Source organism: Protomyctophum parallelum, assembly GCF_964188405.1.
Source record: "Protomyctophum parallelum genome assembly, chromosome: 9".
Classification (NCBI taxonomy): Eukaryota; Metazoa; Chordata; class Actinopteri; order Myctophiformes; family Myctophidae; genus Protomyctophum; species Protomyctophum parallelum.
Genome location: NC_139706.1, coordinates 4440587 through 4466021, shown reverse-complemented (window position 1 = coordinate 4466021; position 25435 = coordinate 4440587). Strand labels below are relative to the sequence as shown.

Here is a 25435-nt window from a genome sequence, read left to right as displayed (position 1 = left end):
GACCAGGCAACCGTATTCGGAAACGGTTCCAATGAAACAGATTCAGTCCGTCTCAGTGTGAATCCCCTATAAGATGTGGTTTTAGCGTTGTCCCAGCGCCGCCAGCGGTGTGATATGTCCTGTTGCATGCTGATGCACGTCGTCCCAAGTGATTTAAAGGGACATTTCACTGCTGGAAGAAACTGCAGTCACTCAATGTTAATAGTGTTTGTAGTAGATAACAATTTCAAATGTGCACCCTATGGCCAGAAAAATAATGAAGTCTGTGTGTTTGACTAGGGTTTGACTGGATAGCTGAATTCCTACAATAACCATAATGCTTTTGTGCACTGCCCCTCATTGTGGAGAGGGGGAGGCTGCGTGAAGGTGTGACTTGACTTCCAGGAAGGAAGTGAGTCACATTTTCATGACAAATTTGGGTCTGAACATGGCATCATGACTAAAATAGCTAAACACACATATTATACACATAAAAACCCCAGGAAAGTGTTTTGTGTGTCCTAAACATCATTAAAGGTATATTCAGTGATTTCACTTAATTCAAATATCATCAAATATCATCATGATCAAGCGGTGGCGGGCCTTGGTGTGTGTGCTGTTGGCCTGTTGCGTGTCTCCCCACTGTGCATGTGCACATATTGTTACCGGGAGGGACCGGGGGTTTTCCAAATCACCCAAATCACTGAATGCTCATTTAAAATACATACATATAGAGTTTTAAGTACATTTATTTATCCTTGCAATGGTTTTACAAAATAGTATATAGTGGACGTGTGAGTTAATTGAAACCAGAATACTCTGAAGAACCTGACAATACAACGTGATGTAATGAATACAATGTACAATGAATACATGAAATTACACCTTTATTGAATACAATGGGTCATATTGTATGACTTTTTGAATACAATGCGTCATATTTTATGAGTTTTTATGGTGAGTTGTATTTGAGAAGTTATTCAGCAGCCTCCTTTCCCTGTAAAATAGGAGTATGCTATTAGATATTCAACATGATTTATTTTGTTAAATCTTAGCCATCTTAGACAGCCAACATAATAAACCTTGATATTGCACATGTATTTATTTACCTTAGAGTCACGACTTTTAGATCTCATCTTGTTGACCTGGGATTCAGCGATGTCAGCACGCTCCTCTGCCTCCTCTAGCTCATTCTGAACCTTTCTGCACTTAGACAGGTGAGTGTTGGCTGCTTCCTCCTACAATATGATAGAGATGGTTCAAAGCCTCAATATTTGAAAAGAGCACCTTACAATTATAGTCCAAGCAAGACAATTTCAGAAAAACTGTAAAGTGTGGTTGTGGCTAATGTTCATGTTAGTGTTATTAACACTAACTATTAACACTCTAGCCCATGGCGAACACAACTAAAGATGTATGTTGTCTTACCGCTTCCTCAGCCTGCCTCTTGTAGCCCTTCACCTTCATCTGCAGTTTGTCTACCAGATCCTGAAGCCTGGCAACATTCTTCTTGTCCTCTTCAGTCTGAAGTGTGAATTTATGACATTTATAGTTCTTTGTATTTGTATTTTGTAGTTCATGCAATCTATTCATTTAGTTAGTGGCATGATGGATATTTAAGTGAACATGATATACAGTACCTGGTATGTCAGCTCCTTCACTCTCCTCTCGTACTTGCGGACACCTTTAATAGCGTCTGCTCCACCTCTCTGTGCATTATCGACCTCTCCCTCCAGTTCACGCACCTTCACAAAGGAATTATGCACTATGAAATGACTTATTCTTATTTAATTGACTATAAGCTGTGTTGAAGTAAACCACATCTTACCCTAGACTCCAGTTTCTGGAGCTGCTTCTTGCCTCCCTTCATAGCCAGGTTCTCAGCCTCATCCAGACGGTGCTGCAGGTCCTTGACTGTGACCTCCAGGTTCTTCTTCATCCTCTCCAGGTGAGAGCTGGTGTCCTGCTCCTTCTTCAGCTCCTCGGCCATCATAGCAGCCTGGAAAGAAGATAAAATGTACTTAATTATCCTGCAAGGAAATAATCATGTCACTGCACACTTGACAAACATGGTACATAGATTACATTTATATCAATGTTGACTGCGAGAAAATATCTTGTAATATAACAGGTAATAATAGGGTAATAAACAGATACTAATCCTGGTCATAAGACCAGATGGAAACAAAAACATCATAGGGGGGCAAAACCCCCCACCATATTTTTAATACAACGCTTACCACCATTGCCGTTGATTAATGCTTTTATAGTGCATTCGATCGATCGAGCCATAATGCTACTTACGTTAGCCGGTTAGCTAGCTATGTTGTTAGCACAGCACTGGATCGCCCATCTTAGATTGTCGTCGCCATAATAATCCATATCTCCTATTCCTTGTCCCAGATGGCATTTTGGTCATAACGACGTTTCTTTGACGGCACAGAGCCGACGATGTGGAGCTCTCCAGTGCCCCGGTTTGGATTCATATTGTAAACAAGGGCTGTCCAGGCTCCGTTCAGCTTCCTAGGTTAATACTACTTCTGGTAGACTGGAAATGTGGCTTTTCAAAATAAGAGCTCGACTGTAAAAAATGCTGGCGTGAATTAGATCCATTTTTCAATAAATGCTAGCGCTGTAAGTGTTAATAATGGAGCTGGGAACTTCTCCTTTGGTCCACCCATTCCTGGGACATGTGAGAATGATCCAGTGAAAAGAATAGCAAAAAATCTAAAGCAAATCAAAAGCCCATTGTGGGATCACTATCTCACTAAACATGGGTGAAATTCACCCAAACACTAGCGAAAGAAAAGTAAAAAAAAAAACAGGGATGTGGTCAGGGAAACAAACCTGCCCTCTATGATGTCACTGAGCATCATGAAGGTACAGTACTGAAAGAACTTCTGAACAGAAATAAAATGTATGTCGCCGACTCGCCACCTCTGTGTCGCCAACCGACACAAAGGAATGTGGGTGTGGAATTCTCTCAATTGTAATAATTAAGCATGCCATAAGGATGTCTAATTGTCCTGGTATATTGGATAAGAGGCAGAGCTCCTAACTTACATCAGTGATGGCTTTCTTGGCCTTATCCTCAGCATTCCTTGCTTCTGAAACACTGTCATCCACTTCACCTTGGACCTGGATCAGGTCGGTTTCAAGTTTCTTCTTGGTGTTCGCAAGGCTTGTGTTCTAAAATAAAGATTCAGTTTAGCAATGCAAGTATGAATGAGTTGTATTTGAAAAATATGTTGTTGAGTTTTTCCATTGACTTACCTGAGAGTGCAACAGTCCAGCGCGCTCACTGGCATCCACCAGTTCTTGCTCAGCCACTTTGCGGCCTCTCTCTGTCTGTTCCACCGCCACTCTCAGCTCCTCGATCTCAGCGACCATTAGACCGTTCCTACGCTCCACCATAGCAGCTTGCTCCTTGCTATCTTCTTGGCCTCTGGAGGCATCATCAAGGTGCAGTTGGGCATCCTAAAATAAATTGAGGTGGTCACGATAAGAGAAACATCAGAATGTGATTTGTTCAAAGCAGTTCCATTGTTTGAAGATGTGTATAAATATGTTTTGCACCTTAAGCTGTCCCTGAACGTTCCTCAGCTGCTTCTGGGCCTCAGAAGCCTGGCGGTTGGCGTGACTCAGCTGAACCTCCATCTCGTTCAGGTCTCCCTCCATCTTCTTCTTGATTCTAAGGGCATCATTTCTGCTCCTGACCTCAGAATCCAGAGTGCTCTGCATGGAGTCAACCACCCTCTGGCTGTTCCTCTTGATCCCCTCCATCTCTTCATCCTTCTCTGCCAGCTTCCTGTCCACCTCACCCTTGATCTGGTTGAGCTCCAGCTGGACACGGAGAATCTTGGACTCCTCGTGCTCCAGAGTACCCTGAAATGCAATAATACAGGATCAAAAGGTTGTAGGACTTTTTTAATATAACATCCATCATTATACTGCTACACTGTTTGAATGTAAAACGTATTGAAATAAATAAAACTTTAGGTTATAGATGTCTGTATTTTATTAATACCTCTGCTTCCTCCAAGGCTGTCTGGATCTCTGACTTCTCTGTCTCTGTCTGCTTCTTGGACTTCTCCAGCTCATGGATGCTCTTTCCAGTCTCACCGATCTGTTCAGTCAAGTCTGAGATCTCCTCTGCAGTGGATTGAAAGTAATTAATCAGTCAGCAAATATTTTGTATTTTCATTTTAATAAAGTTGTAGCCTGATCCACCATTTGATCTGTCTATTGTTTTAACTGTTGCTCTTAAAAGAATGATCTGAAAACGTACGTTGCAGGTTCTTGTTTTCACGCTTCATGGTCTCCAGTTGGTCCAGAGACTCCTCGTAGGAATTCTTCATCTTAAACAACTCAGTGCTGAGAGAACGAGCCTCTTTCTGAGCTCCCTCCAGTTCTGCCTGTCCCTCTTCAAATTTCTGCTTCCATTCTGCCAGGACCTGCATACAATTTGTAATGAAATGTGTAATTTACCTCCACTTTAAGGACCTGCACACCATTTGTAATGAAATGTGGCATTTACCTCCACTTTAAGGACACAATAATTATTTTGTAATAATGTACGTCAAAGCACCTTATCGAAGTTCCTCTGTTTCTTGTCGAGGTTGGAAGCCAAACCATTGGCCCTCTCCACATCAATCATGAGGTCTTCCACTTCACCCTGGAGTCTCTGTTTGGTCTTCTCCAGAGAGGCGCACTTGGAATTCACAGCCTCGATTTGCTCCTCAGCCTCCTGAAGACGCTGGGCGAGCTTCTTCCTGTTGATCAGTTTTCAATGGAATTCGATTATTGTGGGAAATGTTTTGTATAGTGAGTGGAGCCTAGGGCAAAACGTGTGATGCGTTTTGACCTTGTAGATCTGCTAATTCCACTCTTTCTGAAAATGTTGGAAAACTTTTTTTTTACATTTTGACATTGAAATGAATATCACGATTATGCCCATTTAGATTTTTTTTAAATCTCAAGCGATTATCTCAGATAATTGCGACAGTGGGCCCCCAGAGCATCTGGGAAACGTTGAAGTCGCCCAACCCTTCTGGCCAAAGCTGCAAATGCAGGCAGGCGGTTTAGCTCGAGCAAAAGAGTGCGCAGCTGGGGTTTAACACAGAGCGCTTGTTCACGAGTTAGCACTTCCACATTTTCAATGCGGCAGTAGAGCGTTCTTCCATTCTTCAAATGCCAGTGAGCAACTTCTATTGAAATTAATAGTGGGGGCTGTCCGCTCTCTAGTTTATATACCGGGATAACTCTATGGTAAAAACACTGCTGACTTACTTGGCCTCCTCCAGCTCCTCAGTGCGTTGGACAGCATCAGTCTCATACTTGCTCCTCCACTGACACACCTCAGCGTTGGCCTTAGACATTCCACGCTGCAGCTCTGCCTTCGCCTCCTGCTCCTCCTCAAACTGCTCCCTCAGAAGGTCACAGTCATGGCGAGCTGATTGCACAGCATGAGCAAGGGCATTCTTTGCCTGTCAGAAAAAAATAGAAAAAACAATGTCAGCTGAATGAAATGACAAAGATTATGAAACTAAAAGGGAAAATAATCTGTTCCTCACCTTAACCTCCTCTTCAACAAGTCTCTTCAACTCCTCAATCTGTTGGGTGAAGGCCTGCTTGCCTCTTGTGAGCTGAGAGACCAGAGCTTCTTTCTCCTCCAGTTGACGACTAAACTCACCTAATTAGAAATTTGAATATTAATTTCAAACATATAATCGGTCCTGGAATCACTGTGGATCAAAAGCATTATCTCTAATAGCGTCAATTTGCTCAAGTACCATCGACAAACCATGTAGACAAATGATTTATGATTAAATGAACATTTACCGTTCTCTGTCAACAGTCTTGCTCTCTGAGCGCCGATATCATTGATCTGGCGAACGTTTTCATCACTCTTGGCCTTGATTTCACTAAGTTGATCCTCAAGGGTGCGGCACATCTTCTCAAGATTTCCCTGGAAACGAACATTATACATGTTCAATCATCTTTTTTTTTCAGATAGGTTCATTGCTTTGATAAAGCAAAGCCAATCGATGGAGTCTATAATCCCGCCCTCCGGTTTATAACTGTATGGTTTCCTTACCCAACACTATCTTAACAGCTTCATAACATTTAGAGTTTGCAATCACCATACTCGTTCACAAGATTACTTGTTTTAAACATTCCCACTGTTAAATCTGAGCTATAAAGACTGCCTTTTAATGCCATGTGAAACTATCAGTTTTAAAATTTGAGTATTTCATTTAACTTTAAACACCTTATTTTGTCTCAAGAATGATATTATACCATGGCATTTCATCATACCTTTGCCTTAGCAACAGCCTCCATGTTGCTGGACAGGTCATCGATCTCCATCTTGTATTCACTCTTCTCCTTCTCCAGTTTCTGCTTGACTCTCTGGAGGTTGTCGATCTGTTCACCAAGTTCCGCCACGCTGTCGGCCTGTTTCTTACGGAGAGCAGAAGCAGTGGCCTCATGCTGCAGGGTGGACTCTTCAAGGTCACGACGCAGCTTCTGGAACTCAGCCTCGCGCTTCTTGTTCATCTCGATCTGAGAAGCGGTGGCGCCTCCAGCCTCCTCCAGCCTCTCACTGATCTCTTCAAGTTCCCTGGAGAGATCGGCTCTCTGCTTCTCCACTTTGGCACGAGCGGCACGCTCTGCCTCGATCTCCTCCTCCAGTTCTTCAATACGAGCCTTTCAAATGAATGATGTTAGATTAACATCTGAAAATAACCATTCACACTTAGGCCTACTTATTATTAATGATTTTACAGAAAATAAAAATACCTGGAGTTCTTTGATCTTCTTCTGCAGCTGGGCCCCCAAAGATTGTTCATCCTCAATCTTACTCAGAAGCTGGCTTACTTCAAAGTCCTTCCTGTTGAATAAAGTCAATAGTCATATTTTAGCATCATTCTGCAGGTGGTTTCTCTCCATGACATTTCATATTGTTGGTGCACATTACTTCTTTATCTTCTCGTCAGATTGCTGCTTGTCATTTTCCAGGTCCATGATGGATTCCTGGGCCAGTTTCAGATCACCCTCAAGCTTTCTCTTGGCTCTCTCCAGGTCCATGCGGAGCTTCTTCTCTTGCTCCAGAGAACCCTCCAACTGCACAACAATTTATTGTTCTTATTAATCAGTACAACAATAAACATACGTAAGTAAGTAATAAACATATAATATTAAAGATGGAGTGCCGTGATATTTGTATCTTTTCCAGTTTTTCATGTGTTTATAAGGTCACAGTACTTCATTAGACCCCTTGGTGTGGTTGTTATGTGCAAGGTTCAAGGTTGCAATGATGTCTTCCCTTTGTATTTAGGGTTTCTTCCTGGAGGCTGAAACATTGACATTCAAACGTGCCAATGAAAAAACAGTGATATAGTAACATCACAAAATCATCCCTAACCCCTCCCTCTTTCTCATCCAATAACAGCTGTGGGTGTGGCTTCAGTTCAGGTGGATCACCACCCATCACCACCCACCAGGCAAACCAGGCATACTTAATGAAATGGTGGGCGTGTCCACATAAAAACAACATTTTAACAAATACTGTACACTTTTTGGGAAAGAAATTGTCCACCTCATATAATAATAGTACCTGATGATCATGTTTTAGGGTGGAAAGAAATCACTGCACTCCATCTTTAAATTCAAAACATCTGATTCCCTTTGGTAAACTCACATCGTCAACTTGCTGCTCCAGCTTGGTCTTGGCCTTGGTCAGAGTGTTGACTTTGTCCTCCTCTGCCTGCAGGTCATCCAGGGTTTGCTGATGGGCCTCTTGGAGGGCTTTTTTCTCCTTGGTCAGCTTAGCGACGCTCTCATCCTGAGACGCCATCTCCTCAGTCAGGTTCTTCACCTGATAGAAGCAAAACATAATGTGTTGTCATAGAAGGGCTCAAATTCAATCAGTGCTTTCAAAGTGCATTCCAGGGACTCTCAGGGTTCCTTTAGGGGAGGAATTGACCCTTACAAGTCTGTAACTAGTGTATGATCTTGAGTATAATCTATACCTTGTTTTCAGTGGCGTGTTTCTCCTTCTCCACTTTGGCCAAGGTGAGCTCCAGGTCATCAATGTCCTTCTTGAGCTCAGAGCATTCATCCTCCAGCTTTCTCTTCTTGGCAGTCAGTTCTGCATTGATCTCCTCCTCGTCCTCCAGTCTCTCGGTCGTCTCTTTGAGCTTTGCCTCCAACTGGATCTTACTTTTAATAAGACCTTCACATCTCTCCTCAGCATCATTCAGAGCCTCGTCTCCCTAGTTGTCAATGAAAATGAATTTGTCAGCATTTGTTCTGGGTGAGGTGAGGACAAGGAAGAAGCTGGAGGGGTGCAGTACTAAGTTCCGACACGTGTTTTGATCCGACGGTCATTAGACCGACCACCTACCTCTATCCCTAACATAACCACAACCGCAATCACGGGAGCAGCACATGTTCGAGCGGTAGTCCGACCGCTGTTCCCGCATGTCGGACTAATAGACTGACACCACGGCGCGTATTCAGAGCTTCAAGCTGTGACTCCGCCAACCCCCGGGGGAAGTTGTGATTTGCTTTCGTTCACTGCAATGCAATTTGCGGCATTTCCAAAACAATATTGCAAACGTATTTGCAATGCCATACGTTGAAAGATCTGTTGCCCGTGGACAAGGCACGCTACCTCCGCAAGTTAGATATTATCAGCATAGATGTTTGTCCGTATGTGATTAAGGATTGGACCAAGTTGCATTGGCAGCCATAGAAAATTCTTACCCTGGGCTAAAACCGGATGTGACATTTGTGGGCGTTCCTGTCTAACGTGGTGTCAGTCTATGCTCAAACTAATCAAACTCCTCCAAAAGGATATAATATAGTAGTGTATCAACCTCCTCCAAAAGGATATACTATAGTAGTGCGTGGGTGAATAGCAGTTGCATATTCAAATTCACCCTCCCCACAGAAGAATGTCAAATTGGGTCAGGCCCTTGTACTGAACAGCCGTTCGACCACCAGGCATTCTCTGCCATGGTCTGCAATGTATACCATGGCAGAGAATGCCTGGTGGTCGACTTTGGTAGAGATTTGGGTTGTGTATTTACCTTGCCATCATGATGTTCTCCAAATGTGGACAAGAAATCAAAAATAATTGCTCTAGTAATTAGAAATTGATCATTGAAAATATTCTCCTCATTGACTTACATTGTACACTGAAACAGCTCACAAAGTCACTGAAGGAGGAGAGGACACTGGAGCAGCACGGACATTTAGAGCCTTTTATTAGGTACTAGTATACAGAACGACTAACGTTTCGACCTAAGCCCTCAAAGTCACTCTTTTAGTACGTAAACAAACAAACAAAGTTGATTCAGACAATATAGAGCATCACCAAACCCAGTTCTGTTAGTTTTTCTTTTATAAAATGTAAAATTCCTGTTGATTAATTTTGCCATTTTTATAGGAAGAAAACCCGGACTGGATCCGTGGATCCAGATCTTCAAATAGTAAATTCAACAGGAAGTTAACGTTATTATTAAAAACAAAAAGAGTACTGGGTTTGGTGATGCTCTATAGGCTATTGTCTGAATCAATTTAGTTTGTGTTCATTTAAAAGAGTGACTATGAGAGCTCTTTCAGCGTCAACGAGGAGAATATTTTGAATTATCAATTTCTAATCAATGGAGCAATTATTTTTGATTTCTTGGCATGGCAACGTAACTATACAACTCAAATCTCAAAAAAGTGGTCTTGCCCTTTAAGATGATAAACAATATGAAATATTAGCAACTTCCTGTAACAATTTCCTGTACAAGTGTAGCTACTTACTGATGCCGATGCTGCTGCAAGGTTATTCTTCTCCTGCACCACAGCTATCAATTTCTCTTCCAGTGTCTTCTTCAAGGCCTGGGCAGTGGCCAGGTCAGTCTTCATCTTTTCATAGTTCTCCTTCATGTTCTGCAGCTCCTTCTCAGTCTCAGCACTCTGCAAGAGAGGCTTGATCTTGTAGTAGACCATCATCCATGGCCAGTTTTTCACATTGACGAATGAGCGGACGTTGAACTGGATGCTGTAAATGGCCTCTCTGTGGACAACAGTGGATCATGATTGAAATGTAGATTGAGGGTTTCCATGTAATACGCCTGCAGGCTGTTATTATATAATTGTGTCATTATAGTTGTACTATTGTTGTTGTTATTATTGCTGTTGGTATTATTGTTGTTAACCGCCGCAATGTAAATGCAGGATGACCCCCCCATCCTATAGCCAGATTCTGCTAGAGGTTTCTTCTGCTGTTTATTAAGGAGATTTTTCCTTGCCACCATCATCAAAAGCTTGCTCTGCAATTTTTGCTATTTTATTATAGTGATTTGACACTTTATTTCTTTTATTGAATAGATGTTTTCAAAGTACCTCCTAGCCGTCATCTTGACATACTCCTTCCTCATGATGTAACCCCTTGCGATTGCCTGAGTCATGCCGACCAGAGCAGCCAGCTTTTCATCTCGCATCTCTTCAAGGACACCCAGCAGACCAGCTTTGAAGAACACCTGAATACAATGTCACAAACACTGTAACTAAACAACCATAACATCTATTTTAGTCCTCTGTCCATAATGTTAAACCAGATTGGGAGTGTGTTTACCTTGGTGTGTCCAAACCTGTAATCATCAACAGGTACGTCAATGGACCCAAGCAGCTTCTCAGATGCCTTCTTGTTGTCCATGAACGCGCCTTCGGGACATGCGCTGGCGTTCAGTACTTTGTATCTGTTTAGCAGAAGTTCATGGTCATTTTGCATGCCTCCCGTTAATACGTTTGGAACTAAAAGCTGCTGGAAAAAGGAATTGATACCTCTGCTTGAAGTCAGCATAGGGGATTCTGCTTGGGAAGCCCTTTCTACAAATTCTGATGCCCTCCAGCACACCATTACACCTCAGCTGGTGGATGACCAGGAAGTTCTCCATCAGTCCTGTAAATATGTTGCTTCATTATTATTACAACAAAATAGTTACGCACTGGCCAAAGTTGCAAAAACGAGTCAACCAAAATAGAAATATAGCATTTGCTATAATTGTCTGGGAAAAGGGCCCTAGAGCTAAAGCAAATTGTGAGGACAGTGTCTGGTTAGTCAGTCTCCTAGCTGCAGTGGGGTTGCTGTACAATAGCCTAATCCATGTAATGAACCTATCTCCCATGTCAAATCTTTCCATCACTGAGAACAAGTATGAACATTCCACCTGGTCGAAAGCCTTTTCCGCATACACGGTCTTCCTTAGGGCCTCTAGAAGAGAATTGATAAAGCGTCAAATGTTTCTTTTCTGTTTACCTGGACACTTGGACTCGTTGGGAATCAGGCAACGCACAAAGTGAGGATGTGTGCTCCTCAAGTTGGTCATCAGCAACTGCAAGTTTGCCTATTGAGACATAAAGGTTTATAATTAGTCAAAAGTGATAGAATGTTGTAGTTATTTGAACTCTTTAGATACTACTTACTTTGCAGATTTAGATTGTTTTTAAAAACATACTTTAACTTTTACTTCAAACTTTAATTCCAACATTTAAAGACAATTTTTTACATGGATATAATGTTGATAATAATAACGCTTCATTCTTACAGGGATATATGTTGATAATAATGAAAAGATATTATTACCCTGAAAGCACTAGACACAGTCTGCATGGAACCACCCTTCTTCTTGCCTCCCTTCTTGGTATTATCTGTTTAAATTAGAATCATGAGTTATCATTAGTTATATACAGTAGAATGAAAATGCTTCCCCTCTTGTCAGTTTCTGAATGTTTATAGTATTGATATAACAATACCTTCAGGCTTAAGTGGGGGATAGAACACATTATATTATATTATTGTCCTATATTAATTTGTTGTTGTCCCGCCCTCTTTGTGTTCCTATTGCCTGGGGTACAGCCATAACTCCAGTTCCCAATATGCTAAATGCTCCAAACCAATTGTAATAAACATACCTTCAGGCTCAGGTGGGGGATATAATGTACAGAGCAGCTTCACTGTAGACTTCTGGTACAGCTGCACCACAGAGTCGTTGAGAGGATCCTTGTTCTTCTCTAGCCATCCTGTGATGCTGTTGATTGATTGATTACTTTATTAACAGTTTTTTAACAAAAGCCTATCGCTTGTTTCCATTGGGGTCCTCCATACTCAATTAATCGAAAACTGTAGTCCACAGCTCCGGTTATATTATATTATATAATATATAATTATATATACAGTGCATAATATGCATACTATAGGGTTCTGTTCACCTGTAGTCCACAGTTCCAGCATAGTGGACCAGGGAGAAGTGAGCCTCACCCTTGCCTTTACCAGGCTTGGGTTTCTCAAAGGCCTTGTTCTTCCCCAGATGCAGGTCAATCAACTTCTCTGCAAAACTTTTGTCTGTAGCTTTTGGGAACATGCACTGCTCTTCAAGGCTGGAGAAGATGCCCAAGGGCTTTGGGAAGGAGATAAAAGAGACAAATCAACAAAAGCTTAGTGCCAATAACAAAAAAAATAAGTGTGTGTGTGTGTGTGTGTGTGTGTGTGTGTGTGTGTGTGTGTGTGTGTGTGTGTGTGTGTGTGTGTGTGTGTGTGTGTGTGTGTGTGTGTGCGTGCGTGCGTGCGTGTGTGTGTGTGTGTGTGCGTGCGTGCGTGTGTGTGTGTGTGTGTGTGTGTACATTATGTCCATTAAAGCACAAAATAATTGTATACCTTCAATGAACGCAATGCTGATATACCTAAGTCCATAGCAATACATAATAATATAATACGCTATACTATTAATAATTCTATACCTTCTCAATCAACTCAATGCAACAGTGTATGTATTCAGGTCAATTGCAGGCAGCCAAGTCCATGTACAGTACCTACCTTCTCAATGAGCTCAATGCAGATAGCCAAGTCCATGCCGAAGTCAACGAGATCCCAGGGAATTCCCTCTTTCAAGTATTCTTCTTGTTCCAGAACAAACATGGTGTGGTTGAAAAACTGTTGCAGTTTCTCATTGGTGAAGTTGATGCACAGCTGCTCCAGGGTGTTGAACTGTGAGAGGAAATATCATTAGCCCAATCTCTTGCAAATGTGTAACTGTGACAAAAATATTTAGTCTCCAACATAATACAAGTCCATGCTTACATCAAAGATTTCAAAACCAGCGATGTCCAGCACACCAATGTAGAAGTTTCTCTGCTGCTTGGTGTCCAGCATCCCGTTGATCTTAATGACCATCCACAAGAACAGCTTCTCATAGATGGACTTGGCCAAGGCACTGACTGAGTTCATTGTCTAAAGGAAATAGGAACATTATAGTGAATTACACAATTTAAGCAATTTTAGCCTTTGCATAAGCCTGCAAGGTTTTCAAGGCTAGACCAAGTGTTACGGGCTAGGTTGGAGTCTGAAGAGGTGACTCTTCAGATTACGGTGGAAGATTCTGAGTTTGTCTGCAGTTCTAACTGCAATGGAAAGTTTATTCCAAAAGTTTGAGAGCCAGAAGGGAGAAGAGTCTCTCCCGAGAGCTTTAGGGAAGGTTGACAGCTTCCCTGTGTTAGCTGATCTGAGTGAGCGGGATGGGTTTTAGGGTTGGATACACAATAGAGGGTATGCACATGCATAAAGTGAATGGCAAATCGAGTGGCAAAGTGAGTGACAGTCAGTTAGATGCAATCAAATACAACTTCTCTATTTGGCTGTCAAGGCCAGAAAGTAGTTTTTTGCCACTTAGTAGACATTCCCGCATAACTTCCGGGTTTGATGATTATGTCACGCGCATACCCACTATACACAAGGTGTAGTCATATATACTGTATATATATAGTTTTTTTATATGTTTTTTTTAAAAGATTCGTTTTTTGCTTGTTTGCCTTTATTGATAGATACAAGTGAAGATGGACAGGAAAGAGGGAGAGAGAGAGACCGGGAAAAACATGGACCAAACGTTGTCATGAACGGGACTCAAACACACAACGCACTACGGGCAGAGCCTAGATATGTGGCATGCGCCTGTACCTATAGAGGTACTTGGAACTGCACATGTTTCTGCAGTGTGCTGTTTTTGTAGCAAAAATGCAGGGCAAAGGTTTTTCCTTGGCCTTGGTCAAAGTTTTAAGCAAATCAGTGCAGTTACCTGTAAAAATGCCAATATCTGTAGGACTAGGACATGTGTTTTGCAAAAATCGACCTCCTAGTGGCGCGCCGATTCTGAAAGATTTGGGGCAGAGGTTCTGCTCTGGGATCCACCGATCCAGGGAGTGTGCATGCATAGTTTCGCGGCCAAACAATGCCTGAGATTAGCTGCTCAGAGACACACAGACATGGTGCAAAACATAATCTCTGCCTCGCCTTCAGCCTGGCTGAGACAATAATGTTGGAGGATCATTTTAATAATGATTTAAAACAGTCTGGACACAACTTATAAGGTGTGTATGAAATCAGAACATGGAAATAATGTAACTTTACTCACCTGTGGCACAGTTTGTCCTTTAGTGACATATTCATTTCCCACTTTAACTCTGGGGTAGCAGTATGCCTTAAGCATATCCGCTGAGTTCAGACCCAACAGGTAGCAGATCTTGTCAGCCACTGAAATGAACATACAATTTGCAATTTACGATTCAGGCATTTAGCAGACGCTTAATCCAGAGTGCGATTTAAGAAAGTTAAACACAATTGGTAATACATTGAATGCATACAGCTAGTAATCTAGGACCATTTAGGTAAACCAAATAACCTTCAGTATAAACAGTATAATATAAATAAATAATGACAATATATTGAAAATATATTTAGCTTAGTTCTTTTGAAATAAATAAATATAGAACTATCACATTTTTTGTTGAAGATGCAACTTACCCTCCGTGCCGTCTGGCTCCGCCTGTTCCTCACGCTGCTTCTGTTTGAAGTTCAACACCCCATGATGCATCACTGCACCGGTGAACTTGTAGATGGCCTGTTTCTCCTCAGCGTTGAAGCCCAGGATGTCAATAGCATCCTGAAGATTGAGATTAAGCATTATATTAGCAATCCAGTTTAAATAGGATTATTTTGGGAGATCATGGCCTGAAAACCACTGCTGTAGAAATGTTCTTTTGCAGAGCAACTGCAATTCACAGTGAGTATTAGAAATGTAAAATAATGTCCATTTACATCTGTAGCCTCCAACTCGACTTTGTCATCAATGCTGGCCACAGTGATCTGACCCATGCTGATCAACGGGAAGTCGTATGGGTTGTTGGTGATGAGGCAACTTTCTGAGAAGCGATAAAAAAAAGTGTGAACATGTGTTTCTATTCATTAGTGTGGTTCAACCAGACTAGTAATAGTAACACTTAATGTTTTTACTTCTTTCTAGAGTAACCCTAAACTTTGGTTCACTACTTATCCCACAGTTTTCATGGCACACACTTGACCGGCTTCATCGGGAATTGTATTTTGCTAAGAGAAATGTTTAATGTTTAATTGATTGGATTAATGTATTTGTGCATTACATTTCCCCATTGACATGAATCGGAAAATGCGGAAAGTCACGTTGAAGTATTTTTTCCTCAGAGACCGTAAGGGCTATAGTTACAAAACTAGGAGTGCAGGTTCCTAATAATTATTAAAATTAATTAACTTATAATTATAGCGGTCGGCTATATGGTGGCGCTATAACAGCCCCCAACTCTTGAACCGTAGGTCGTAAAATCAAATTTATTAACCAAAACACAATTTCTGCTCCTCCTGAGTCCTACAGATTATGTCCAAATATCACAAACATTTGTACACATGATCTGAGGACCTATCCGATTAAAACAACACAGACAGAATTTTGATAGTGTGTATCGTGCGGCCATAATCGTCGGCCAAAATTAGTGGGAGGGGCCTATTTTACAAAAAACTTCCAATCCAGTCTAGTTAATTTATGTTCTCACTGCATCATCAGTATAATTCCATTTACCAATAATCCCAGGTAGGTGGTCGGTCATCATCTGGAAGAAGATATGGTAACCTCTCTCTAGAGGAAGCTGGTAGGTCACTCTAGACTTCTCCAGCAGATCTATATGGGTTGTACAACATAATTAATAATAATAATAATAATAATAATAATCTATATGGGTTGTACATAAGTCAAAATGTAATCCTCAAATATATATTTTCTTATCTCTGAACTTCATACTTACATGTCTCAATATCAGCACTGGCCAATTTACCCGCATTGTTGAAATGGATTCTGATGAATTTACCCTGTTTGATATAGCACAATTAGTTGCATCCGTCGTGTGGAATTATTGCAGGTTTACTCATAAAATGTCATTATTTTACACTTACAAAGCGAGAGGAGTTGTCATTCCTCACAGTCTTGGCATTACCATAGGCCTCCAGCAAGGGATTGGCTGCAATAATCTGATCCTCCAGTGACCCCTAGAATGTTTTAGACATCGCCCAATTTAAAATTTGGTCTGAATTCTTTTAAATTGAATTGCTATATTTCATATAAATGCTTTATGTTCCAAAACATTTTTGTTAAAGTTAAAAACATATACATATACAGTACCTTAATTTTACCACTATCGGCGGCCGATTTCTCTCCACTAGCAGTTGCTGCTGTTGCAAAGTACTGGATGACACGCTTGGTGTTCACAGTCTTCCCAGCACCGGATTCTCCACTGGTTATAAACGCATACATTCAGATAAATGCACTTAGTGAATTTGTGTACAATGTTTTTTTTTAATGCCTAGTAGATGATGGAAACTTACGTGATCAGGACAGACTGGTTCTCTTTATCTGTAAAATGTAAAGCAATTTTTTTGTCATGGATACACAGCACAAAACCATTGTAGTTATGTATTTGTTTACATTGTCCTGACTAGTACGTACCCATCAGCATGAACTGAAAGGCGTTGTCAGAGACAGAGAAGATGTGGGGTGGAGCCTCAATACGCTTCTTGCCTCTGTAGGCATTTACAACCTCCTGGTCGTACACTGGGAGCCACTTGTAGGGGTTCACAGTTGCACAGAACAAGCCAGAGTAGGTCTGAAGGGGAGAAGAGAGAGAACATTAACATTGAACATAACTTCAGAACCATGAGTTTGTTTGCATTTGTTTTTCTACGGTTTTTCATTTGATGATGTAATTTGTACTCTGTGTTTGTGTTTTTCTTTCTTTGACAGGTGAAATAGTGTACTGCTCTCAACATGTAGAAAAGCTTACATAGATCATCCATGCTGCATAACGCTCTTTGAGGTTATACAGGACAGAGGCTTCACTGAGGTAGGTCATCATGGCCATGTCCTCAATCTTGTCATACTTGGGAGGGTTCATAGGGTGCACGTCCGCCTCAGGGACAGTTCTTTTCTAAAAAATAAAATATTAAAATAAAAGCACAACATCAGAATCTAATGTGATTACAGTTGTACTGTGCCACTATTTGATTTTATATACACCTACCTCTTTCTTGTCAATCGTTTCCACGGTGACTTGTGTACCCTCCTTGCTTAAAATCTTACACTTGAGGTACAGCTCGCCCTTATCAGCCACATATGCTGCAGATTTGGCATCAAAGGGCGCAGTTTGAGCTTCCATTCTCTCCCTCTCTGGCTTACGGAGATAAATGGCGGCCTGGCCGTACTGCTTCATCTCTTCGTCCGTACTCATGGTGGCGGCTTTCTGTAGACATTTCAGGAGAGGAGAAGCAAGCACTCAGTTGGGTAGTTCAGTATAAGAATATCGGGTAGTCTATAGAAAGGAATTACAGCATTAACTTTTTATCCATTTAGGATTCTTTGTTTATTAAAGGTTTACCCCCAGCAGCAGCAACAAACAGACGTTTCAGCCCATAGGCCTTCCTCTGCTTATTTTATATTTATTTTACGCTGAGGAAGGCCTATTAAGGGCCTACATTTGTTGCTGCTACTGGGTGTGAACCTAAAGAATAAATGGAATAAAAGTGTGTGCTGGTATGCCTTTCTACAGACAGACAATAGATGGTGTTGACACCTTTGCTGACTTGACATCTGAGCAGATCATTGTAGGACTATGCTAGGTTTAACAGAAAAATTATGAACACTCACTTTTCCCCTCTACCAGTAGCAGTGAAATCTTGAGTGCAGTACAAGTCCTAAGTGTGGGGAAAAAAACATAATTTTGAGTTGAATGATTTAGTATTATATGAATCCTATATTGTTCATTCTTGCCGCACAGCAGTTCATGAGAGACATTTTTTAATTACTCATTAGTTCCACATCTTAAAAGAGTGATCCATTCCATCCAATATTATCACTGCATGCAATGAAATGAATTGATGCTTGCCCATTCACTTCTTTTCATTGGTTTGTTTGTTATTGGCTTGTTTCTTTTTTCTTTTTTTGTACTGAAGCAATGCTAGAATTATTTTCCCCTTTCTAATAAACTTTCATTCCATTGTATGAATTAAGGTTACATTCAGAGGTGGTTACACTAGCCAAACTACTACTCAAGTAAAATAATTATTATTTAACTTTAATTATAACGTAATTTAAATGTCTAAATAGAAATGTATGAACAAAAGCAAATTCCAATCTGGCCTACACCATAATTACAAATAAAAGACTATACAGTCAATAATTTAAATCTGTACATTTTAACATCAATTATGCTGTCCACTATGTGGACTATGCTGTCCACTAAGTGGGTCATCTATGTGGTATGTAAGGAGTCATATTAATGAAATGCTAATTAACATGTCTGGTTTATATGACTAGGATTAGATAACATCTCTAAAACATTTATATGACTATACATAGCTTAGATATCTAACACATTAGGACTATTAAAGACAGATAAAGTGTCACTCACCAGATGAAACGCGGAACACCTCTGCAGTGGGTCCGTGTCAACCAGCTCAGCAGGCTTATATGAGTTGCAATTGCATGCTATGCAGAAAGTAAAAGTAGGAATGGCCTTTAATGGTTCGTTCGTCCATTCGGATACTGGATAGTGCATCTTGGAGGTGCATAAACTTTATGACCATGCCAGTGGCTCTGATATAAAAATAGCATAATTGGCAGGGTGTGGGGTGCCTGTTTTGGTATAGTCATGACAGCATGATACATTATTTTAATATTCAGTGAGGAAAGTAAATACGTAAATGTGTTGAGAATTGCAAATACTCCACTTAAGTAAAAGTACCACAAAATTGACCATTATTTGAGTAAATGTAATTAGTTACTTTACACCACTGGTATTTCCATTGTATGCTTCACACTCTTAGGACTCTTAAGCTTTAGTCGCATTTTGGGGGGTTTGATGTTATTTTTTATTGTTTTGTCACAGTTCAGATTTAGGTTAGATGTCCTGATGTCAGATGTCTTAATGGCACTGACTTCGATGTAGGAGCAGCACTGGTATTAATCACTCAACCTCCAGCCCATTAACGTGTCTCACCCTAACCCAATTTCCATTCCTTGTGCTCATCACATTTCAGCATTACATTTCACCATAAATGCATTAGTTAACAGACACCTTCCATGTTTAATTGCAAACACAGCTTCTCTCACACAGCTGATACAGTCCAAGTTGGTTTTCACTCACAGCTTGCCTATATAAAATCAAGCAGATACAAAGTAGCCTAAACCCAAATCTAGTGTGTTTAATGAATAGACCAGTGGTTCTCAAACTGTGGGTTGGGAGCCCAAAGGGGGTCCCCAAATGATGAATGGGGGATTTGCTTACTGTTTTTTCCTCACTCAACAGTACAGTAGTTAAGTATATGCAGGGTATCTGCACATTTTTAAAGTGACAATTTAAGGTCTTAAAGTATTAAAAGTAATAAACATAATTTTTTTTATAAAAATAAAATCATTGGTCAAATAGCCAATATTACCTAAGAAAGAGGGATTTTTTTTGTTGATCGGCTATTTTCACAACTGTGAAACCGAGTGCTGAGCAGCAGTGGTGTACAGTAATTACATTGAATTTGTTATTGTACTTAAAGGGCCACTTGACCCCTTTTGCAACCAGATCTTAATGATGTTTAGGACACAATAAACACTTTCCTGGGGGTTTTATGTGTTTATTATGTGTTTTTAGATATCATTAGATGTCATGAACTCATGACGCCATGTTCATGACCAAAATTGGTCATGAAAATGTGGTCTCACTTCCTTCCTGGACTACAAGTCACACTTCCAAACAGCCTCCCCCCGAGGGGCAGTGCACCAAAGCATTATGGTCGTTGTACGAATTCAGCAATTCAGTCGAACCCTATTCAAACACACAACAACTTTTTCTTACCATATGGGTGTACATTTCAAATTTTGCTACTGTTATCTACTACAAATGCTATTAACATTGAGTGACTGCAGTTTCTTCCAGTGGTGAAATGTCCCTTTAAAGATGGAGCGCTCTGATTCCGATCTCAAATAGGTGTTAAAATTCAGTTTTTATGTGGCCACACCCACCAGTTCATAAGAAAGAAACCAGAAATACACATGGAAGACATATTTGAATATTAAAACCACACCTGGGTTCTATTTGAGTGATTTTAACTGTTTGTTTGAATATCGAAATTGTACTTGTAAACAGACTATTTCTACAATAGGGTATTGATTATTCATTCCATCACTGATAGGCATTATAGTAGATAGATTACATCTAGATCTGAGTCACTGAGCAACTCTACATGAAACATTATGAAGTATCATGCAGTGGTGTAAAGTAACTATACTGTGTAAATAGTACATTTAGAGTACATTAGAGTACATTAAGTACTGTAAAACATTTGAGGGATTGATTGGATTTTTTGACTTTAGTATTATGCATTTTCAACACTTTCACTTCTGCTTCACTACATCTCTGAGGCAATTATTGTACTTTTACTCCACAACAATAATTTGACAACTTTAGTTTGAATATTTGGATTATTATTACATATAGGTCTAACATACATTCACAACTTCATCCCTATACTTTGGCTATTTGAAAATGGACGTACAACCTGTCGACACATTGTGAACTCATTGTAGATCTGCACCAGTCACCAGAACCAAGGTTGTGTGTTTCAGGGAATCTAACAGAGTTTCTAATGCAGGCTTTGACGTTTCAATGGGTTGTTATATACAGTGGAAAGAAAATGTGTCTGATGTCATTATTATCAAAAATTATTACACACTATGGTCTTTGCTAGAGAAGACACAGGAGGAATGACCATGTGTTTGTGGCCCCTCACATTGCAAAAGTAGTGTCCAAGTAGCCTAGCCATTACTGTACACCTATTAATAAAGCACATCATGTGTAAATGATACAACATTCATCCCATACTTGGTATGGAGTGAATGAGGTGAACTTGCTACGTGGTATCCAAGTGGCTAGTGATCAAATTGAATCACTGCTGAGAGCATAAAATAATCTGTATAACTGGGAGGGTGGCAGGGTGCTGGGTTTCTTCACTTGGTGTCACTATATCTTGTCAAATAAATTATTTGGAATAGGTTAATATTAGTTAAGTGGTGTATCATTTTGGTGCCAAAAGCCTACTTATACAACTCTGTAGGCATGTCAGGCTGGGACAAAATGTTGGCCCTGGTCCCCGAATGTGATCCCATAATAGAGTGTCTCACATAATGTTATTTTCATGCCCTATACTCATCACATTTGATTTCAGCATTACATTTCACCGTCAAACGATGAATTAATAGACTATTTAATGTATTGTAAACAGACTATTTATATGTATTGTAAACAGACTATCCTTTCTGATACAGTCCAAGATTGTCACAACTTGCCTATACTATAATATAGTATATCTTTGCTGTCGGGCAGAAACCATTACTCGTATATTATATGAGCATATACTATACAGGTATAGTATATGCATAACCTCTGATTGTACTACCTGTACTGTTAATAAGTGTTAATAGAGATTGGACATTGTTATTGACATCTACATGCTTCTATAGGAGTTCACATAAATGTGTCCTGTATATTATGTTTGTATGTGATATTGCATTATGTCATAATGCTGTGTGCAAATTGTGTTTTTATGGAATGGTCTGTGAATTGCTACCGAAGTCTGTATGACTGGGGCAGTCTGCTCTCTAGTTTATATATAATTCTATATAAACTACAAAATCTACAAAATCACGGCCACAATTGAGACAGCACTGCCACTTCTGGTCCGGGAGAACGGTGTACTGCAGTTTCATCTGTATAGTTAGCCTACTTTTACAATAATCTGAAATGAACTGAAGACTATATTGAATCGGATTCTATATTGAAAAATAATAAAAATAATAATAATAATAGAAAAGAAAATCGGACAAGGAGCTCAATGAGTGAGTGAAAACCGCAATGACATGAGCCGGAAACAAGGATTAAAGGTTAACTGAAAAATTATTATTAAACTTCACACAGAAAATAAACAGCTTTGAACATTCATGAAAAACAGTTCAGTTTCTATTCAGTTCTAAAGGGAAATCAGTCTCTTTCTCCAATTTAGAGAACCAGATTACCACATTTGTGGGGGGAAGGGGGGTTCAGAATCCCGGGTCGGCTCGCCAGGTCTGGGTACCTTCCGGTACCAGTCCAGAACCATCCATGGAACAGAATCCTTTCAGGACACAAAAAACCTGACCTGAAAGGCGAGGTGTCCAAATGAGTATTTGTTTCAAAATCACTGTTGTATAACATCAAAATTAAATAAACTATCAATGCATGAGAAAAGAGTTCGATTTGATCAGGATCGACCTCTTTAATCATGATTTCCATTAAACAATTTGGTTCTAGCATGCATGCATTAATTGTCTTAGAAAATAAAATACAAAGGTGTATTTCATAACATGCTTTTATTCGGGTGCAGTACTTAGTTTAGACAGTTTTTGGTTTAGAGTAGTCATTGGTTAGACCAGTCATTAGTCCTACAACTACAACCTATCTCAAACCCTCACCCTAAACCTAACCTCTCACAGGGAAGCACACCTAAAACTAATCTTAACGCATGTCTAACCAATGACTATAGTCTAAACTAAGTATGCACCCCGTCTTATTCAAACAAAATATAAATCAAATTCTTTCAAGTGAGAACTCAATACAAACTCAAATCAAATAACTCAAAAACAGTTAACCAGTTGATCCAATGATGAAGACACCAAGCCTAAAATGACTCACAGATGAGTAACAAAGGGTAACAAAGGGCTAGCACAGGAGTGTAGAAGAATCACCAAGAGGAATCAGAAGCTGCTGCCATGCTGGCAAACATTTCGGCCATCTTGGAATGGAGGTGGGAGTGGGAAGTGCCATAGATATAAAAAAAATAGATGCCTCATTGGCTGCTGCAGTTCGTTGGAGCAATGTGTGTTGACAGGAGGGCGGAATAATTTACACTGGCGCCGGAAGAGTGGACAGCACACTACGTCACGCTGCCACTCAAGTGACTACTGGCCAATCACAGCGCATCTTTTCCGGGTCTTATCAGACCCGAACATGCGCTCTGTGCTCATGCTCATGCTTCCGCGGGGCTTCGCAAGGAATATTTTGCTCTCCCTTGAGCACATACACTCCAGAGCCGAAAGGGGCGTCTACCTTTATATGTCTATGGGAAGTGCAAGGAAGCTTTGACTAAGGACTGTCTAAAGAAGACGAGACACGAAGACCGTAAGGGCGCCGCCATGTTGCTCACATGGTGCTCCATGGAAGGAAAGAAACATGCGCAGTTGAGACCAAGGAAGCTGAACGCGGAAGTGTTGGCTGCATATAGCCTATTGCGCATGTTTCTTTCCTTCCATGGAGCACCATGGAGCAACATGGCGTCGAACCGTCGCGCCTCGTCCTCTTTAGACAGTCCTTGGCTTTGACAAGGAAGAGAAGTGGTCACGTGACTGGGCTGCGCCATGACACTTTCATGGACACTTTCATGGGAGCCAAACTCACACCGGAAGTGCAATGAATACATGGCAGTGAACGGAGCCGGCTGGACCAGCTCATAACAAACCTTATTTCTGGGTTTTTTGTCATCAAAGTTTTTTATTGATTTTACAATAAAGCATACAAAATACACATGACTTACACAAAAGAAAGAGACAAGAAAAACAAACAAAAAACAAAACACAACTAGCAGTAAAAAAAACAAAAAAAACCAATGAACAACAACCCTCCACATTCTGTTGTTGACAATAGTGATTATAACATCTGTAATGTATTATCAATTACAAATTGTTAATGCAAACATCCTTTAATATACAAATAAAAGTAGTCCCATATTTCATGGAACTTTCCTTTGACATTGTTCCTCCTGGCAATTGAGTATTCAAAGGTTGCAGTTTCAGTCATAAGTTGGGTCCATTCTGTGATCTCTGGCGTAGCAGAGCTCTTCCAGTTTCTCAGTATCAACCTGGCTGCAGTAATAAGACCTGCAGTCACCAATGCATGTTGTGCCTTGGTGACCCCCTGTGGCAGCACTGTGCGATATCCCAAGAGACATAACCTTGGGCATTCTGGTAGTATTAGCCCCATCCATTCTCCAAGTTTCCCCAGTACCTCTTTCCAGAATGGTATAACCACAGGACATTCCCAAAAAGCATGTAAAATGTACCATTTTCCCCTTTACATTTCCAACACTGTCTTCCATCCTAAACAGTTTCACAGGGTAGTAGAATCTATGTATAATTTTGTAATGTATAAATTTGCTTTGAATATCCCTAGTGGCCCACCCAACTTTGGAAATTATATTTGACCATTTCTCTTCACTTATTTCACATCCTAAATCCCTTTGCCATATTAATCTAAGATTTTCAGTCTTTGCACTTTGTAATTCCATTATACTTTTGTAAATTATTGAAGCCCTATGCATTGTTGGTGGCCAGTCAAAAATAGTTTTCAACATATTAGATTCCTCTATAATATACCCCTGTTAAGATTGAACACACTAACATTATTTACGTTAACAATTGTGACCTTTTGTAAAGCAAATAACAGTGACATCATCTGTCAACAATGACCACTCAGCCATAATATCACTTACCCTTCCTCTCCAAAGTCCTGGAGAAAATAGTTTACACACAAATACAATCCTTTTGAACTAATCATGACCTCATTTTCAATCTGGTTTTAGACCCGGCCACAGTATGGAAACAGCACTCCTAAAAGTTTTTAATTACCTCATTTTAACAACCTCGGCCACCAAATCCACCATCCATACCAGTGCAAAAAACCTTGGCGTTATTTTCGACAACCACCTCAATTTCGACAAATAGATCAGCTTTGTTGTTAAAACAAGTTTTTACCACCTACGTTTACTCGCCAAGATCAAACCCTACCTCCCCCCTAAACAATTCGAAACAGTCATCCATTCATTCATCTCCTCAAGGCTAGACTATACTGTAATGCACTATATTATGGTATCCCCCAATCCTCTCTCAGTCCTCGGACGACTACAATTAGTCCAAAATGCCTAGGCCTCCTCACTGGTACCAAAAGGTTTGACCACATCACACCC

The 25435-nt window shown here is 40.4% G+C and overlaps 1 protein-coding gene across 1 annotated transcript; it reads right to left on the bottom strand.

The window, feature by feature from the left end:
- Positions 1–849: 849 nt before the first annotated feature.
- On the bottom strand, positions 850–18910 carry LOC310864880 (myosin heavy chain, fast skeletal muscle-like). Its single transcript, XM_083773700.1, has 42 exons — positions 18802–18910; positions 18039–18085; positions 17416–17634; positions 17179–17322; positions 16845–17001; positions 16724–16751; positions 16521–16632; positions 16295–16387; positions 16147–16210; positions 15924–16022; positions 15131–15234; positions 14837–14975; positions 14448–14566; positions 13121–13270; positions 12857–13027; positions 12253–12440; positions 11956–12071; positions 11627–11691; positions 11300–11387; positions 10825–10942; positions 10616–10739; positions 10384–10520; positions 9799–10054; positions 8013–8255; positions 7682–7858; positions 6959–7104; positions 6781–6871; positions 6298–6687; positions 5821–5947; positions 5553–5671; positions 5269–5465; positions 4568–4751; positions 4268–4433; positions 4007–4131; positions 3556–3864; positions 3253–3456; positions 3043–3168; positions 1808–1978; positions 1620–1724; positions 1408–1503; positions 1089–1217; positions 850–976 (listed from the first exon to the last, which is right to left on the bottom strand). Exons 3-42 carry the CDS (start codon positions 17620–17622, stop codon positions 956–958), a joined length of 5805 nt encoding a protein of 1934 aa, XP_083629826.1. The 5' UTR covers positions 17623–17634; positions 18039–18085; positions 18802–18910; the 3' UTR covers positions 850–955.
- Between the last annotated feature and the right edge of the window lie 6525 nt (positions 18911–25435).